The sequence below is a fragment of the Delphinapterus leucas genome, chromosome 2 (genome assembly GCF_059928025.1).
Source record: "Delphinapterus leucas isolate spDelLeu-1000000601 "Yukka" chromosome 2, BTC_Dleu_Yukka2, whole genome shotgun sequence".
In the NCBI taxonomy this organism is placed as follows: Eukaryota; Metazoa; Chordata; class Mammalia; order Artiodactyla; family Monodontidae; genus Delphinapterus; species Delphinapterus leucas.
Genome location: NC_143130.1, coordinates 25367993 through 25387919, shown reverse-complemented (window position 1 = coordinate 25387919; position 19927 = coordinate 25367993). Strand labels below are relative to the sequence as shown.

At 40.2% G+C, this 19927-nt stretch overlaps 1 protein-coding gene across 1 annotated transcript in view; it reads right to left on the bottom strand.

Moving 5' to 3' along the window:
- The window catches only part of LOC111177972 (rab GDP dissociation inhibitor beta), a 44459-nt gene extending 27619 nt beyond the window's left edge, over nucleotides 1-16840 (bottom strand). The window contains exons 1-3 of the mRNA XM_022580215.3: nucleotides 16555-16840; nucleotides 5555-5662; nucleotides 1514-1613 (exon numbers count right to left, since the gene is read on the bottom strand). Of these exons, the coding sequence (XP_022435923.2) occupies nucleotides 1514-1613; nucleotides 5555-5662; nucleotides 16555-16599 (253 nt within the window). The 5' untranslated portion in view covers nucleotides 16600-16840. The remainder of the gene's footprint in view (nucleotides 1-1513; nucleotides 1614-5554; nucleotides 5663-16554) is intronic.
- Between the last annotated feature and the right edge of the window lie 3087 nt (nucleotides 16841-19927).

Below are 19927 nucleotides of genomic sequence, written 5' to 3'. Positions count from 1 at the left end.
CATCAGATGATCTCCAAGTACCCCCAGTGCATGAGCCCTCTGTTCTGTGATATGAACCCTGCTGAAAGCCATGGTCGCCGACCAGGAGGGTGGATCCACTCTATCACTGCAGTGTTCCTTGGGGCCACCTAAGGCCGTATTTATGACTTCATAGCTGCCATCTCTGCTGCATTACAGTGAGATGTGTCCATGTTTCTATTGATGAGTGAACCTCAAGAAGATCTTCTGACTGGCATACATTTGAGAGCAGCCACAAAGACGTTATTAGTATTTATTTACCAAAAGTTAAGATTTGAGATTGGAATTCTGCACACACCAAAATTATTGCCTTCGTAGGAATTTTTCTTTTAATATAACTTGATTATGATAATTATTTGAAAAAAGTCACACTTTTTATACTACTGCAGTGCCATTAACACATTATGCAATCATTTGTTTTCAGTTCCCTTTTATTCTTTGTCAGGTGCCCCAGCTGTTCCATGAGAGTTGATGAACAGAGGACACTGTCCTGGGAAATGTCTGTTCCACCCAGTTCCATGTGTAGTGAAGAAAGTGTACACAGTGTGTGGATCAGTTCCTTAACTGAGTTAAGGGACCTACCTGGAATATGAGCATTTATGTCTCTCACTGTTCACTCACTCACATTTACTTGCTTACCGCCCCCCATCCCCCGCCCGCCCACCTGCCTGTCCTTTTCTCTCTATCTAGCCTAGCATGTTACAGACCAGTTTGCAAACTCATTTCCTACTGAGGCCAGGCAGGTAATAGAAACGAGCAAGGTGGACTGGGCTTAAGGGAAGGTAGGAAGTGGTGGAAGCTGAGGGGAACCTGAGAGCTCAGGAGGCCTTATCTAAGGGAGGCAGCTGCCAGTGAGTCCTTATCTTCCAGCATTTAAAGGGGACCTAGGTTGTTAAGAGAGTGGATCCTAAGAAATCTCATCACAAGAAAAAAAAACATTTTTTTCTTTTTCTTTTTTGTATCTATATGAGATGATGGATTTTCACTAAATTTACTACGGTAATCTTCACAATATATGTAAGTCAAATCATTATGCTGTATACCTTAAACTTACACAGTGCTGTATGTCAATTATATCTCAATAAAACGGAAGGAAAAAAGAAAAAAATGAGAAAAAACTAATATGAAAAAATAATTGTGAAAGCTTACAAACTAGAAAAAAACATTAATATGGCTGTTTCTGAAGGCCCAGTTACCTAAGATTGTCACCAAAGTATCAAGAGGAAAGTCTGTTACAAATGCTTACGATTCTGATATTATGCCACAGCATAATTTTGTTTCTCCGAAACCAATTACTAAGAAGTCACCCCCTCTTCCCTCCATTCTTAACTTACCAACTCTAGATGCCTCTAATGGGCCCTATTACTCACCATACCGTTGCCATTCAACAGAATCCACTTCCACATAACCGGAGTAACACTCTCTGTCAACAGTTACTTTCTACTTTCAAATTGGATTCAATGTACTATCATAAATTTAAGTTGGAATTCTTTACCATTTGCCATAAGGAACTTGGGAATTAAGTCAACATTCCAGTCTCTTCCTCTCCCCATTGATGCTGGTGGTGCTCCAGGTATTTTAAATCTTTTGTATAACTAAAACCAAAACAAAAAACACCCATAATGTAACAAAATTTAACTTTCATTGCACAACTATTTTTTGATGAAGTGATTTTGGTATAACTAAATACCACCAACATGAGGTAAAGTACAGTGCATTTCATTTTTAATCAGAACATTTAACACTATTCCAATACATGTGTAAATTAAATATATTACTCAACTCATGAATGCCAAAATAAATATTGCAGAGGTGGTGTGTATTTGCTTTTAACTAGCAGGAATACAAAACAAACTATTTGTTATGATGTACTAGTTTTGCAGAAACATCCCTTACTATTTGTAGAAATCATTTAAATTCATTCTCTATTAAATAAAAAGCTAACAAAGGCTTAATTTTGCTTCTGTGGTTACATAGGGAGTTAAAAATAAATTTTGGATTATTCAAATCAGAAAAGACAATTAAAATTAGTTCCAGTTAATTTATAATTTACATGAGAGTCTGAGGCTCTAAAAGCAGCTTTCAGCTTAAAATTTAATATTCATTCAAACTCATGAATTCTATTGCTAAGATGGAACAGAACAAGCAAAGGTGGTATATATTCACTCAATAAAAACCCCCAAGTTCTTGAGTATATTAAAAAAGAGTACACAACCCAGTCAAAAAAATGGGCAAAAGATCTAAACAGACATTTCTACACAGACATATATATGGCCAAAAACACATGAAAAAATGTTCAACATCACTAATTATTAGAGAAATGCAAATCACCTCACACCAGTAAGAATGGCCATCATCAAAAAGTCTACAAACAATAAATGCTGGAGAGGGTGTGGAGAAAAGGGAACCCTCCTACACTGTTGGTGGGAATGTAAATTGGTGTAGCCACTATGGAGAACAGCATGGAGCTTCCTTAAAAACCTAAAAAGAGAGCTACCATATAATCCAGCAATCCCACTCCTGGGCATATATGTGAAGAAAACCATAATTCAAAAAGACACATGCACCCCAATGTTCATTGCAGCACTATTTACAATAGCCAAGACATGGAAGCAACCTAAATGTCCATCAGCAGAGGAATGGATAAAGAAGATATGGTACATATATACAATGGAATATTATTCAGCCGTAAAATAGAATGGAGTAATGCCATTTGCAGCAACATGGGTGGACCTAGAGGTTATCATACTAAGTGAAGTAAGTCAGTAGAGGAAGACAAATACCATATGATATCACTTATACGTGGAATCTAAAGAAAAAATGATACAAATGAACTTATTCAAAACACAGAAACAGACTCACAGATTTCAAAAACAAACTTATGGTTAACAAAGGAGAAACACACAGGGGATGGATAATCTAGGAGTTTGTGATTAACATACACACACCACTATATATAAAATAGATAATCAACAAGGATCTACTATATAGCACAGGGAACTCTACTCAGTATTCTATAATAAGCTATATGGGAAAAGAATCTGAAAAAGAATGGATATATGTATATATATAACTAAATCACTTAGCTATACACCTGAAACTAACAACATTATAAATCAACTATACTCCAATATAAAATAAAAATTAAATCAAAAAAAAAAAGGGGGCTTCTCTGGTGGCGCAGGGGTTGAGAGTCCGCCTGCCGATGCAGGGGACATGGGTTCATGCCTCGGTCCGCGAAGATCCCACATGCCGCGGAGCAGCTGGGCCCATGAGCCATGGCCGCTGAGCCTGCGCGTCTGGAGCCTGTGCTCCGCAACGGGAGAGGCCACAACAGTGAGAGGCCCACGTACCGCAAAAAAAAAAAAAAAAAAGAAAGAAACAGGACAGCTTGCTCATCTTACTTAACACTAGCTAATAAATATACTAGGTGAAGAAGGAATGACGCCAGCACATCGCTCCACAGATGATTTACAATGGAGAGGTCAGTGGTCATCACCTCAATCAGATCAAATTGAGCATCACGAACAGTGATGCTGATGCAGGCACTGTGCCTCCTTATGGGATGCAGTATGAAGTGCCCAACAATACCTTCTTATAAACTGGCCTAGACTTGCCAAAAGAAAAGAGGTGGCGAGACTTTTGTAGATTAAGAGAATAAAGGGAAACAACACAAAAGGCAATGCTTAAACTAGTTTAAAATAAAAAGAAAACAAACCACTCCTACACAGCAATATACAACATTCTTGGGTTCAATGGGGGATTTGAATATAGTCTGGATATTATTGTTACTTTTCTTAAGTGTGATAATGATATTATGATTATGTTGGAGAATGTTGTTCTTCACAGATGAATGCTGAAATATTTAGGTCAAGTATCATGTCTACTACTTTCAATGGTTCAAAACCAATAACACAAACAGACATGAAGCAAAAAAATATTCCACTGGTATTATTCTTTCAACTTCCCTATATGCCTGAATATAGAGAAAAAACCTTTTTGATATAAACATTAAGTTTATTTCATCAAAGTCACTATTTTAAAAGTAACTGACAATATCTATATATCTCCTATAAAGCACAGTACAGCTCAGATTCATACACGTGGATGGTGAACAAACCCCACACAGAGAAATAAATATACTTAGTGAAACACACTTTGGAAATGCTTCATGTGCTCATTTTCTAAAGAAGCAGGAAGCACAGAGTATAGTAAAAGGAACTAAGCTTTGACATGGAAACACCTAAATATCCATCAACAGAGGGATGGATAAAGAAGATGTGGTACATATATACAATGCAATACTACTCAGCCATAAAAAAGAATGAAATAATGCCATTTGCAGCAACATGATGGACCTAGAGATTATCATACTAAGTGAAATACATCAGAAAGAGGAAGAAATACCATATGATATCACTTATATGTGGTATCTAAAATATGACACAAATGAATCTATCTACAAAACAGAAACTGACTCACAGACACAGAGAACAGACTTGTGGTTGCCAAGGGGGAGGGAAGCTGGAGGATAGATGGAGTGCGACTTTGGGATTAGAAGATACAAACTAGAGCAGACAAACAATAAGGTACTGTATGGCACAGGGAACTGTATTCAATATCCTGTGAAAAACCATAATGGAAAATAATATGAAAAAGAATATATATAGGGCTTCCCTGGTGGCACAGTGGTTAAGAATCCACTTGCCAATGCAGGGGACACGGGTTCAAGACCTGGTCTGGGAAGATCCCACATGCCGCAGAGCAACTAAGCCCGCGTGCCACAACTACGGAGCCTGGGCTCCAGAGCCCGCATGCCACAACTACTGAAGCCTGTGCACCTAGAGCCCGTGCTCGGCAACAAGAGAAGCCACCACAATGAGAAACCCATGCTCCACAACGAAGAGTAGCCCCTGCTCACCACAACTAGAGAAAGCCTGCATGCACCAACAAAGACCCAATGCAGCCAAAAATAAATGTAAATAAAATAAATTTTAAAAAAGAATATATATATGTATGTGTAACTGAATCACTCTGCTGTACAGCAGAAATTAACATAACATTGTAAATCAACTGTACTTCAATAAAATAAATTAAAAGAAAAAGGAACTAAGCTTTGGAATCATATAACCTGGGTTATCAGCCCGTCTCTGTGATCTTAAGCCCACAGAAACTATTTTGCAATCTAAAAAATGGGGATAAAATCTCTTTGAGTGACTGGGAAGATAACTAAGTCCATGTAGAAAGCACTGGCACTGTGCCTGGCGTATGTCAGGTCTTCATCAACAGGTACCCTCCATGCACCCTGTCAAGTCTACACTCTATTAACTTCAAGAGGGAACAGATAACTGCTCCAGATGGCAACAAAGGTCACAATTTAAATATCTACAAGCCCCAAACTAGGAGCTCCTGAAAATTATGATGTTACAGATAATCTATTTAATAAAACAAAATTAAAACCATCTATAAAAAAGTAGAGATTCACAAGTAAAAGACTCAAAGTACAAAAGGGACATTAATTTATTTTAATACTTACATCTTCCAGCGGTGTTATAGATGCACTCTCTCCTCCATAATATGGGTTTCTATCCATGTGAAGAACTTTCTTTCCGTTCACTGACATTATACCTGACAGGATACATTCCTACAGGGAAAGCGTAAGTATCTTCAAAGGAAGGAAAATGCTACTGCATGTTTCAAACAGATAATTTTTACAAGCCTGTCATTAAACATTCTTTTAGTAATTAATACTTATGTATATGCAATATTTGATGTAATTTTTAAAGACAAAGCCCTAAAGCAACCAGGGTTCAAAGTGTGTTCTGAGTCCCAAGGTTTAAACTATTTTCATAATAACACTAAGACATCATTTTTTTCCCACTGTGTTATACTTGCACTGACAGCAGAAGAACAATGGTGGATAAAGCAAATTAAGGCGTTGGCTCTAACTGCACTAGTCATTATATTCTTCACCACAAGGCACTCATGGTTTAAAAAAACAAGGCCAGTTTCACTTAAGACTATCCTTGATGAAGCATTAAAAATCACCTCTGTTAACAACACCCTTGAACACCCATCTTTTAAATATCCCGTGTAGCAAAACAGGAAATTCACATAAAGCAATTCTAGCTCAAGGAAAGCCTTTTGTGCGACTGATTTGTAAGCTGACCTAGCTACTTTTTTCATGGATCATCATTTTTTTTTAATATACTTATTTTTATTTATTTATTTTTGGCTGCATTGGGTCTTTGTTGCTGTGCGTGGGCTTCTCATTGTGGTGGCTTCTCTTGTTGCGGAGCACAGGCTCTAGGCGTGCGGGCTTAAGTAGTTGTGGCACGGGGGCTCAGTAGTTGTAGCTCATGGGCTTAGTTGCTCTGCGGCATGTGGGATCTTCCCGGACCAGGGCTTGAATCCACGTCCCCTGCATTGGCAGGTGGATTCTTAACCACTGTGCCACCAGGGAAGCCCCATGGATCATCATTTTTAAGTAGAAAAATAACTGACAAACTATGATTACTCAGACTTAGGATTTTGGCAGACATTTTCTCAAAAATGAATGTCAAGGAAAATAACCAACAGTATTTGTTGCCAAAAATGAAAAGTCAAAATTCTGAATGAGGGACTTCCCTGGTGGCGCAATGGTTAAGAATCCGCCTGCCAATGCAGAGGACACGGGTTCGATCCCTGGTCCAGGAAGATCCCACATGCCACGGAGCAACTAAGCCCATGTGCCACAACTACTGAGCCTGTGCTCTACAGCCCACGAGCCGCAACTACTGAGCCCATGTGCCACTACCACTGAAGCCCACACACCTAGAGCCCATGCTCTGCAACAAGAGAAGCCACTGCAATGAGAAGCCGATGCAAGCAAGAGTAGCCCCTGCTCGCCACAACTAGAGAAGGCCCATGCGCAGCAATGAAGACCCAACACAGCCAAATATTAAAATAAATAAATAAAATGTATTGAAAAAAATTTTTGAATGAAAATCTGAATTTTGGAAAACTTATATCCACCACCATGGGTACATCAGATCCCCAATACTTAAAGGACTTTTCAGACAACATCAGTGATATTAACAAATATGAGCTTTTGACATGGCATAACAAAATGTGTCAGCAATTCAGAAGACCTGCATTACTAAGTAAAACAGTACTTTCCCAAGTGACCAATGAATGATGTTACAAAATCATACAGGAGGTTAAAAGAGAAATTCAAAGCGCAAGCTAGATTAACGGATTTTAATGTAACGGAATAAGAAATGTTCACTGATGTGGTTTCAAATTTCATATTGCAATTAATCTTTAAAAATACCCTGCCACTTGTGTTTAGGTGTAAATTATAAAAGGATACGCACAACAATCTGAAAGGCTATTAAAATACTCCTCCTTTTTCCAACTACACATCTGTCTAAAGCCTGATTTTCTTCATATACTTCAGCTATGACAAAAATTATGAAAGACTGAACACCAAAGCAGATAAGAATCAGCTATCTTTTAAACTAGATATTAAAGAGATGTGCAGAAAATGTAAAACAACCATACTCTTCTCATAAATTTTTTTGTTTTGGAAAACAGTTATACTTCAAAAAACTGTTATTCATGTTAACATGTAATGAGTTTATCACCATTATCTTTAAGTGAATAAAAAACATTTTTTAATTTCCCAGCATTGATTTCTAATAGGATAAATACTGACAGATACTCTTACAAGCGAAAGCTCTTCAGGGACCTCAATTTTTAAGAGTGTAAATAGATCCTGAGACCAAGAGTTTGAGAACTAGAGCCCTAAATGAAGCATCCAGGATAACCATTAATCAACTGACAATCAACAGAGGATTATAAACCATCACTCTCAGTAAAAAGGTAAACAAAGCGTGAATATACTAAGACATACCAAATCAAGATGGGGTGGGGGAGCAGTCAAGAAAGTCAATCCAATTAATGGATTAATGAGAAGAAACACAGAAATGGGATATTCATTCACCCAAAACCCTTATACCAGAGTTTAGGTGATAAGAGCTTTATTTTTTTTAATGACAAAGGAAATTCTCTGTAACTTTATAAATCCTAGTGCTTCTCAAATTTATCAAAGACTCCAGACAACAGAGAACAAGCTCATCCCCCTAGAAGCCTGACTCTGAAATCTTTATTTTCAAAAATTCGTACACATCTCAAACTCTCCTCCATAATGTACTATTCATTTTAATATTTTAAAAATATTTTAAATTAGTTACTATCAGGTTCAAATTTTACTCCAAGAGGGTGCATCATTTCTTATTTAGATCAAGAAACATTATGAGCACTCCAGGCCACCTCCAGCCATAACCACTCCTCAGCCCACAGCCACGCTCATGACTTTTAAGAGCAAAGATTTGTTCTACCTGTTTTTGAACTCTGAATAAATAGAATCTTGTAGTATACACTTCTTGTATACACCTTTTAGTCAACATATGTTTACAAGATTCATCCATGTTTTGTTTGCAATAGAAATTTTCTTACTCTTACTGCTATATGGCAGGGGTCTCTAAAGTACAGGAGCCAAATCCAGCTTGCAGGCTATATTTGTAAATAAAGTTTTACCAGTAAACACCCATGCCCATTCATTTACATGTTGGCTGTTTTCACTGTACCACAGTGGAACTGTAGCTGTGACAAAGACCAAGTGGCCTGAAAAAGCTGTGGACTTTTACCTGTTTGCCTAGCCCTACCAACAGTGGATCTCAAAGAGAGCTCCTGATTTGGTATCACCTTGTGAACTTGTTAGAAATGTAAATTCTAAGCAGATTCTGAAACTTTACTTTGCATCCACATCACCGGGACAGCTTGCTAAACCTGAACGCAGGGCCCCACCCCCAGAGCTTCTGAGTCAGCAGGTCTGCGGTGGAGCCTGAGAATCTGCATTTCTCACCAGTTCCCAGGTGAGAATACTGCTGGTCCAGGACCAGTTTCAAGAACCACTAGTAAAGCAGTGCTGCTCAAACTTTATTAAACACCTGGGGGAACTGTAGATTTTGATTCAGCGTATCTGGGGTGAGGGGTGTAACTGTCTGCATCTCTAGTAAGTTCTCAGGTGTTGCAGAAGTAGTTGATCCATGGACCACACTGCGGGTAACAAAGCCATAGGAGTCTTTTAAATGAATACTCCGCACAGATATTCCACAACTTATTTATCCATTCTATTACAGGTGGACATTGGGATCGTTTCCAGTTTGGGGCTGTTACAAATAATGCTCTATAAACATTCTCAGTGTGTCTTTTATGCATGCACTTGTTGGATAGACATTAAGGAGAGTACAGATACTGCCAAACAGCTTTCCAAAATGGTTGTACCAATTTCATAAGCTGTGTCAGCAGTATATGAAAGTTCCTGTTGTTTCAAATCCTTGCCCAACATTTTGTTCTGGCCTTTTAATTTTAGTCATTCTAGTTAGGATGTGGTTTAATTTACATTTCCTGACAAATAATGAGGCTGAGCACTTTTTCACAGTTTACTGATAATTGTAGTATCTTCTTTTGATAAGTGCCTATTCATATTATTTGCCCATTTTTAAAGTGGGCTTTCTTTTTTTTTTTTACTACTATATAAAAATTCCTTATATATTCTAGATATTTAAAAGTGCTTTATTGGTTATATATATATTGAAAATATCTTCATCCATTCCACAGCTTGACTTTTAACTTTCTTAATGAGGTCTTGATAAACAGAACTGAAAGTATTTTAACTGTAAAAATTAACTCCAATATTATCAAAAGCAAATCACTTGCTTAAAAAAAAAATCTAAAGAAGCACTAACATATGATTCAATATATTATATGAAAGTAGAATAATATTTACAATCTCAAAAACAGATTATGACATAAACAAAGGAAAACCAAATAGTCACATTTCCAGTTGACAAAAGTAGACTTCACGGTTCAACTTTTGGAAGCAAAATCACAGCAAGCAACTTTGAGTGTTGCACAGCTTCTATATATAACTTTTCATACTTTACTGCAAATAAGCATGACCCACTCACTGGACCATGGCTCCAAAGCAAGCACTGAAGGCTGAGGCCTAATAAAGGACCCAGGAATATAAAGATTCAGCAGTCCAAAGAGCTGATACTAACTACCTTTAAAGGCATCACTTGGAGCAAATATATTAAAAGCTAATTAATAATTTGCAGGTTCACTGATTCTTCTAAACCCATCTATAAAAGATTGCTTTTACAATGCCAAGAGAATACATAGAAGCACAAATGTAATACTTTAAATTTTACTTTACAACATGGGATGAAGTCATTAATTCACTGATAAAACCAATCACATCTGAGTATAGGGTATATATTAATGATCCCAAAATTTTAGTATCTTCCCAAATTAACAACTCAAAATTAAAATCTACTATCTGGTGAATACAGAATAAAAAGCAAAGCACATCAAAGTCAGAGAAAATACTCTAAGTGAATTTCCTTTTTTCACACTAGACAACCTGGACCATCCATCATCTATGTCAAGAATACTGATAACTTTTACCAGGAAACATATATGAATGAATATTAATGAACACATTAGTTTTAAAACTAACAGATGAGAGTGCTCCACACTTAATTTCAAGCTCACCCACAACTGACCTGAACAGGATAAGAATATACAGACTCACAACCAAAATAACTAAAACTGTAAAACCATCTTCAGAATCCAAGTTTTTTTGGTGTTTTGTTTGCTATTATGCCTTATTTATTTTTTATTTTTAGGGCTTAGAGCATATTAGGTGCTCAGCATGAATAAGTGAATGCATGCATGCATGCATGCATGAATGATGCACACAGGATGCCTGGCAATCTCAGGTGGGTCTTTCATCCAAACTGAGCTCAGGCCCAGAATCCAAGTTAAGATAATGGCATCTGCCACCCAACTGGCTCTTCATGTTGGCCTACATAAAGAGGTAACCAGCTTAAACTAAATGTTTGAAGTTCAGCTGCAGCAAAATTCTAGTCTGTGCAGATGTGTGGGTGCGGTGATGGTCAGGAAGGACCAAACCAGTGATACCGAGGCTCACTTCCCTTCAGCACCTACACACAGAGCTAGGTTTGCAATAATCAGAGTAACTAACTCAAACGGACAGCACCTAAACACACTAGGCGAAGTACCTCTTACGTAGTGAAGCAGCCTGTATGGTGTTCCCATATATGAACTGTGATGAACCTAAACACAATTGCGAAGGCCACTGGTACTAAATAGTATCCCAGTATCCTGGAAAAGTTAATGCCCACCCCCCTTCCTACTTAGAGGGCAACTCAGGCTTGGAAGAGAATAGAACCAGAGTATGTTAATATTCTGATGTAAAAAAAAAAATTCTGATGTAACTTCCAAGTGATCAAACTAAACACTATTAACACTCTAAATCCTCCTGCATTTTAAAGTTCTGGAGTGATTAAAAAAAAAAAAGAAACAGAAAGTAAATGCACACAAAAATGTGATCAGGAAAACAAGGAACCTAATAAGTCATCTTAAAGAAAAGTGTCTTTATACTTATCTAGAAAATGTATTAACTAGAAAACTTTTAAATCATTTAATCTCAGTGGTATACGTCTTACAGCAACAATAAAAGTGGAAGTTAGTTTTCAGCAGAATAAGTGTTTCTTTAAATGTCTCTGTCCCTCTAATGCATCTCATTAAAAGCTGTCAAGGATAACTTTTCTTGAAATTTGGCTCTAATTAGATCATTCCTGATCAAAACCCTCTCTCGTTGGCCTAGAAGATAAAATTCAAACTTCTTAACCTACTATCTTCAGCATCCTTGGTGATATACCTTCTTTCCAACACTGTTTCCATTACACCTCTTCATACCTTCTGTTTCACACAAAATAAACTCCCTATCCCCTAAATATATATCCTTTTCTTAATACTGACTTACACTGCTCTCTCTGCCTAGAAAATCATTCCTCCTCATGTTCAAAACTTACCAATATTTTTTTAAACTTTTTCAGTTTTATCGAGATATAATTGACATACAGCACGGTAAAGACTTAAGGTGTACAGCATAATGATTTGATTTACATACAACATGAAATGATTACCATAGGTTTAGTTAACATCCATCATCTCACATAGATACAACATTAAAGAAATGGAAAAAATACATTTTTCCTTGTGATTTACGCTCTTAACTTTCATTCATAACATACAACAGTGTTCATTATCTTTATCATGTTGTACATTACATTCCTAGTACTTATCTTATAGCTTAAGTCTGTTCCTTTTGATTACCTTCATCTAATACCCCCTTCCCCCTACCCTGCTTATCAATTATTTTTAAAAGCCAACTTCAATAACTCCTTCTTTATGCAGGTTTTTCTGATTCCCCTATCTGAATTCCCACATGTGTGAATTCCCTTATGGCACTTAGTACTTTCTCATATTAACTCATATTATAGTTACCCCCACATGAGAAGAAGCTACTCACAGACAGGTGTGTTTGCCTTTTTATTGCCCATAATCGAGCACAACAGTCACAGGTAACTGAAATTGAGTAGGCCATTACTCCAGTAAGTCTTTAATCAGGTACTGTGAGAGGGGACATAAAGGTAACTGCAGGGTATCATGTATGCGAGCCAAACGTTTACCTAGCGGTCTTCACAACCAAATGTCTCACTACTACCTCGAAATGCTGAAATATGTCTGATTTTACTTCTATTCTACTGGACCAGTATGCTTAAGGCTGATTTAAAATACAAACTGCCTACATAGTATTTATACCTTCCAAAAATAAGACATTTGAACACATTGGTCCTATGATCACTACTGCAGTGGACAGAAAGTTGTTTGTCCATAGAACTCAAATAGCAATGGCAAGGATTTTCAAGGAGTAAATATAAAAGGCAATTCAAGATTTTTAAATCCGGTACAAAAACTCCTCTTTGAAGTCACAAAATTTTAATAAAGAGAAAGGAGGAAAAGTATGGCTGGGATATAAAACAATGTTTTAAACAAATACTGCTGAGAATAATCTGGTTAGATATCACTAAGTGTCCTTTTCGATTCAAAACTCCTTACGAAAATTACCATGTAGCACAAAACAAAACAAAATACTGCTGGGAAGCACAAGCAGCTGTGGAGCTAGTTACCCTTATTTTATTATTTATTACTATTTCTAAGAAGACTCATGAATTTATTGCCAAGCCCAAAGTCAATCAGAAACAGCAAATTAAGTGGTCAGAGGCTGTCGACAGTCACCAGCCTAACCAAAGTAAGCAAAGAGGAAAAAATGAAAAGTAGACGGTAGAACTAACTCCCAAAGCTGAGCAGTCTAAGAGGACTTAGTTAAGGAGGCCAAAGTTCCTACAAAGCTCCCTAGGTCTCAATGGCTTCATTATGTTATAGCATAACAGTAATTAATCCTCCTGATGTGGAATCTTTGTTATCAGTACATTAACTATGTTCCTTAGTCTGTTAAAGAAGTTGTGATACCATTTGAAAGGTTTTTCTCTAAAAGTTACGGTTGTTTAAAGGGATAGCCCTCAATTCCTTAAAGAACTCAATTATATGAAATATTCCATTTCTCCTAGACAGAATGAAGATTTTGCTCTAGTTTACACTAAATTGTTTTATGCCTTCTTTATCAAAGTTACTATCAATATTTGTGCACTATTATTTTAGATGTAACAATCGATACAAAACAGTGACAACATTAGGCAACACAGAGAAACCCCAACACTTTCTTACACTTTATATTAAAAGTAACAAGTTAATCACACTAAAAAATGCACTGACACACAGGCATCATGCAGTATTTGGTACCCACAACTGATAGCACACACCTGTTTTTAGGTTCTTAAATCTCAGGCACTAAATATTTATAAATCAAAAATTAAGAAAAGTAAATGGTATGTTCACACCAATTACTCAAAGTTAATTATAATTTGAGGCTTTTTAACTTTGGTGATCTCTTCATTTAAGTAATCAAAGTCCCTGTATCACTAAAAATGAGGGTATAAGATTTTATCACTATCAAAATCATCCCGGGGGGCTTCCCTGGTGGCGCAGTGGTTGAGAGTCCGCCTGCCAATGCAGGGGACACGGGTTCGTGCCCCGGTCCGGGAAGATCCCACATGCCGCGGAGCGGCTGGGCCCGTGAGCCATGGCCGCCGCTGAGCCTGCGCGTCCGGAGCCTGTGCTCCGCAACGGGAGAGGCCACAACAGTGAGAGGCCCGCGTACAGAAAAAAAAAAAAAAATCATCCCGGGACTTCCCTGGTAGCGCAGTGGTTAAGAATCCACTGGCCAACGCAGGGGACACGGGTTTGAGCCCTGGTCCGGAAAGACCCCACATGCTGCGGAGCAACTAAGCCCGTGCGCCACAACTACTGAGCCTGCTCTCTAGAGCCCGCGAGCCACACCTACTGAAGCCCACGTGCCACAACTACTGAAGCCCGTGCGCCGCAACAAGAAGCCACCGCAATGAGAAGCCCGCACATCGCAAGGAAGAGTAGCCCCGCCCCGCCACAACTAGAGAAAACCGGCGTGCAGCAACGAAGACCCAATGCAGCCAAAAATAAATTAGATAATAAATGACAGCAGAAATTTATCTGATTGCTAGTTAAGTATGCATCTATCATTCACCAAAACGGTCACAATTGATCCAAATGAAAATTTAAATAAGGTGCATTATCTTAACTTGGTTGTTATGCAATAAGACTGTGCCCTCTTTGAGACAAAGTGATATTTTCTGAATTAGGCATATAGAAACCTGCATGAGAAAGGATTTGCACTTATTTGTCCGTGTTTAACTGCCCTAATCAAGAGCAAATCTGAAAGACCAGCAATAACCGTAGAAAAACAGTGGAACTAACTAGCTCTTACAATATGCTGGCAACAACAGTGCCCATTCCAGTGGGCAAAATCCACCACAAACTAATAAGCTCAGCTCAGAATCCCAATTAAGCACTTAGAAAATGAAAAAAAAAACACCCTGCAGTGGGTAGGCTATTCATTAAGGCATCTAACAGTCTTCCAACTCACCATCAAAAAAGGAATTCAACCCAATACCTCACATTCAAAATGACTAAATAGCTTTCTAGGTAAGCAATCTCATCTATTCGGTACTATTTCCTAGCCAGTCCCATTTCTTTTTCTGGACTGTTGAAACATAATGAAGCATTCAGAAATGAGTATTATCGAACAATCAGCATAAATCACCATAAATAGAAAAATGACATGCCAGAAAAGTGCCATTCTAGTTCCCAACAATCTTTTCCTAAAAAACTGCCCAAATGCAAGTTTGACAGTTTTCTCTTGTCCAGAGAAATCTAAAATAGTTACTTTGGAGTGTTAGCTGAAAAAAATGTTAATTCCATCTTGAGAGATTACAATGCATTTCAACAAATTAGTAGTGGTTTACATTAAATGACTCTGGACTTTGAGATCAGTTTATATGGGATACACAAGATCAAAATCAGTATTCATCTTTTAAAACAAAGCAGTCCAATGTCAGAATTTCAAATTTCCAAAAAACTTTTGATAACGGAAATGGTCCTCTCTTCAAATGGAATTCTTTTGCAAGATGAATAGTCTTCATTTTCTTTTAAAAGCACAAAAAGAAGTAAAACATCTGCCTGTATTATTTGCAGAATACTATCTAAAGTTCTCTAAGCAGACAGCCAGGAAAATAAATTTACCATGGTATTACGCACACCATGCAGTAATAGAGAACCTGGCCTCTAGCACCCCATCACCAACCTCTTTCTCAGGGGAAAGCCTCCAGAAGAGACAGTGTAGGCAAGGACAGACCACACAAAAGGAAAAGATGGCAAAGGCCAGGTGAGAATGGACTAGACAAATTTTGAGAAAACTCATTTCCATTCTACAGTTGCTCAAGTGGGATGGGAGGGTGGTTAAAAGGAAAGGATAATGCTTCTCACCTGGAGTGGGGGAGAAGGATAAGAAATCTAATTTTCTCCAAAAATGTAAGTTCATTGAACTTAATTACCTACCAAACAGTGATTATCCAGTGACTCGTCACCGACACTGACTAGTAGTAGAGGCTGAAGTCTAAGTAGGAAATGCCACTGTGATTGGCCTCCACCCTCCCCCACTCCGCCGGCTGCTTTTCTGTTTCCAATCGCGAGAGGCCATCAACCCGTAAGGGAGACGCATCAATACACCAATCCGGGCTTTTCCGGCCTCTGCTGCAGCAGAGCGGACTCTCGTTTCCCACCTACTCTTACTCGGCCATCACGACCCGCCCAGGCACCTGCCGGACAGGGCTTTCCATCCCCCGGTGTCTCCTCCCCGTCCCGATGCGCCGCCCGGCCCGCAGGCCCGGCCGCAGGCCCGGCCGCAGGCCCGACCCGCCTCCGCTCCAGAGCGCGGCCCGAGACCGCGGCGGAAACCGGCCCCACCCGGAGACCCTCGGAGGAGACCCTCGGAGGCGAGGCGCGGCGCGGCCCGCGGGGATGGGGAAAAGGGGGCTGAGCAGGGCGTGCGGCCGGCCCCCTCCCGACCCTGGACTCCGGCCCCCGGCCCCGGGACCCCCGCCCCTCCCCGCCGGGCCTCACCGTCAGGCCGGTGCCCAGCACTATCACGTCGTACTCCTCATTCATGGCGGGGCCAGGCGCGGACGGAAGACCAGAGAAAAGAAAAGGCGCAGTACTCTAGGGGTCGGGAGGTAGGCGGCCACCCTGAGGAGGCGGAGGAAGCGCTCAGGCCGGGCCCGGGCACAAGGGAAAAGGGAAGCGGGAGCAGAGGGAAAACGGAGCTGGCGAGGAGGGAGCCGTCCGCCACCTCAGACGGAAAAAGAAGAGCAGGGCGGGGAGGGCAGGGAGTGCAAAGAGGGAGAGGAGAGGCGGGCGGCGACTGGGGCCTCTGCAGCCGGGGCGGGGCTCAGAGGAGGCCGTCGATCACGCCCTTCCCGCTCGCTCATTGGCTAGATCCCCGTCGCCAGCCCAACCTTCTTCTTTTCCTACCTCTCGCGAGAAGAGGGCGGGCCGTGCCCCTTGTGGAATCCGGCTCTCCACGCGGCGCGCTGCCACCGTGGTTGGGGGCGGAGGCGGTCGCGCGCTGGCCTCCGAGGGCTGGGGCGGCAGCGTGCTTGCGGCCGGGAGGCAGCTGTCCAGTTCGTTACTCCCGCCGCCCAGCGGGAACCTTGCCGCCGCCCTTGGACTTTGGGGCCAGGACAGCGGGCGGCCGCCCCGGGCCCCGCAGACCCGGAGCTGACGCCATGTGGCCTGACCCTGGCTGCGGCTCAGCCCCCTGCGCCCCTACGGCGCGCCTAGGCTGGTCTTTTGCAACTTCTCTTGCTTTTCTTTCTATCCTGCCTCCCTTTCCTGAAGGAAAAAGGACCCAACATATTTTAAGGAATTTAGAAATCACTGCTTTCTCTTACTTCCCGCCCTATGTCGTCCTTGCTTGATGCATTGCCCCTTGTGCAGCCTTAGGAAATTTAGAAGAATTTTAAAAAACGAAAAACGAACAAAAAATCTTCCTTTTAAAAAGTTACCTTTCGCATAAAGGGGAAGGCCAGATCTGATTGGAAGCAGGTCTGAGCCTACTGAGGGCTATAACTTAAACCAGCTGTAAAAATAGCTGAACAGTATGTGCATCGGTTTACGCCATGAGTGTAGCAGGAAAGAGTCCCTGTTTGCCTTCCATTCCCTCTACCACTGACCGCCCGGCCCTCCAAACACACACACACCTTTTTTTTAGGATTCTATTTGGCATCTCCAGCTCTGGGTGAGGTGTAAGCAGTGGCTCCTGTTCTCAACCAGAGAGTAGACCCTATACGGGCCTTCTATAAAAGTCATTTTCCTAAAGGCCTTGACAACCTGTGTCTTCAGCCTGTGACAGGTCTGCATACTCAGCAGACAAGAGTTGGTATTTCCTTCAAGATTTACTCTCAAACATAGCTGGATAAGTGCTATTATAGCATGATAGCATAAAGTAAATCTTGGTAGACAGATCTGCCTTCCTTCATGTTTAAATCACTGATTCAGGAAAGAATGTAACAATTTTTTACAATGTTTCTTCACTCCTAACTAGAGGTTAAGAACGTATATTATATTGGAAGATGGACTTTTTTGGGGGGGTGGGGGGGAGGGAGAAGAAAGCTGCTTAAATTTACAATTTTAAGATGTTTTTGATGTGGACCATTTTTAGAGTGTTGAATTTGTTACAGTATTGCTTCTGTTTTATGTTTTGGGTTTTTAGCCAGGAGGCATGCGGGATCTTAGCTCCCCCACCAGGGATTGTACCCCCTAGTTAGAAGGTGAAGCCCCAACCACTGGGCCACCAGGGAAGTCCCTATATTCAGTCTTAATTGGATCTGTATACATTAGTGACCAAATGAATTTTTACAAGTAGACAAAAATCAGGTGCAAAGTTACTAGACTACTGAAAGATTGTGTAACAGTGTAACTGACTTTTCTTTGGCTAAACAGATGATGCCTTAAGAAAGTCCTGCTGTTACTCTCTAAGTAGTCAGGTGTCATGTGTATCTAACATGTTTACAAACAACAGGAATTTATTTCTTACAGTTCTGGAGTCTAGGAAGTACAGGGTCAAGTTGTGTCTGGTGAGGACCAGTTGCCTGGTTCACCCTGTCTTTTCACTGTGTCCTTATGTGGCGGAAGGGACAAGGGATCTCTCTGGGGCTGCTTTTATAATGTTACCTATGTTTTTAAACTGACTGAAAATATTGACTCATTTTTTTTTTAATTAGAACCTTTTTCACATATTGCCATCAGTCTCTGAATGTTGAAGAAGCTTTTAAGCATATCAGCTGAATTACGTTGCCATGTCTTAAGTGAAGGATAGTTCATCAATACCCACATGGAGTTACTGAAAAACTTAAAGGTATTAGATAAGAGAACAGAATTTAAGGTTAATAAGGCTCCTCAGTCTGATCCCTTACACTCAAGTTTAGTTTTGTTGGCAGATAAATCCTATGGCCCTGTAGAAGGACCAAAAAAAAAAAAAAAAAAAAGAACTAATCTTCAACAGATTGAGTCCATCCAGATTCCACCCCACCTATTCCAGTTGCCAACAAACTTGGCAGACAACAAATACTGTTTATGGTGCAGTGGCTTAAAAGACACTAATTGGTTCGGTGTATCAAAGGCCACAGATGGCAGTTCCTGATAGAGTGTGAAACCTTAGGTTGGGGGAAGTAGGTTGGTGGAAAGGAGTAGAAAACACCATCAACCTTGAAAATGTTTCAAATCTTTACACAAAGCAAGAGGAGTCCAGAGACAGTCTTATTTATACTTGGCACTGCGGAATAATTGTTTGCTGATCTGTTTCTCTGCCTGCACTTCACAAAGGAAGAGACAGAGTCCAAGGAAAAGAAAATTAGAGTGAACCTTCTTAGTCCAGGCTGTCTTTCTCTGTCCAAAACCACAAGTTTCTCAACCAGTATTCCCCCTCCTGGGTGTTCTGACCATTATCTTCTTAAAACTTGAATCAGAGCATGTTCATGCTTCCTTCTGCCTGTGTTTTGCACTTAGAGTAAAATGCAAATTCTTGAATAGGGCCTAAAAGGTATTGTTTAATCTGCCTCTTCTCCCTCTCCTGCTCCATCTTGCCATACTTCTGTCTCACTACACTCCAAACACACTAGTCTTTCAGTTCCTAGAATCTGGTGGAGCTTTTAACCAACAGAGGGCCTTGCACTCTTGGCAGTCCTGTGGCTACCGACCCTCACTTCCCCTCCTGCACCTCTTCTCACAGCTAGTTCTCTCCACTTCCTTAAGTTTCAGCTTAAAAATCTTCCCTGACCACTTCATCTAAAGTGGGTTCCCCTCAACTTTTATCCTCCATCATCCCCCTGCTTACTTCTTTCATTCCTTTTTTTAAAATAAATTGATCATTTGCTTGTTTTTTGTCTGCCTGTGGATCAGAATATAAACTCCCTGAGTCCTGCTGAGTCCCTGGCAG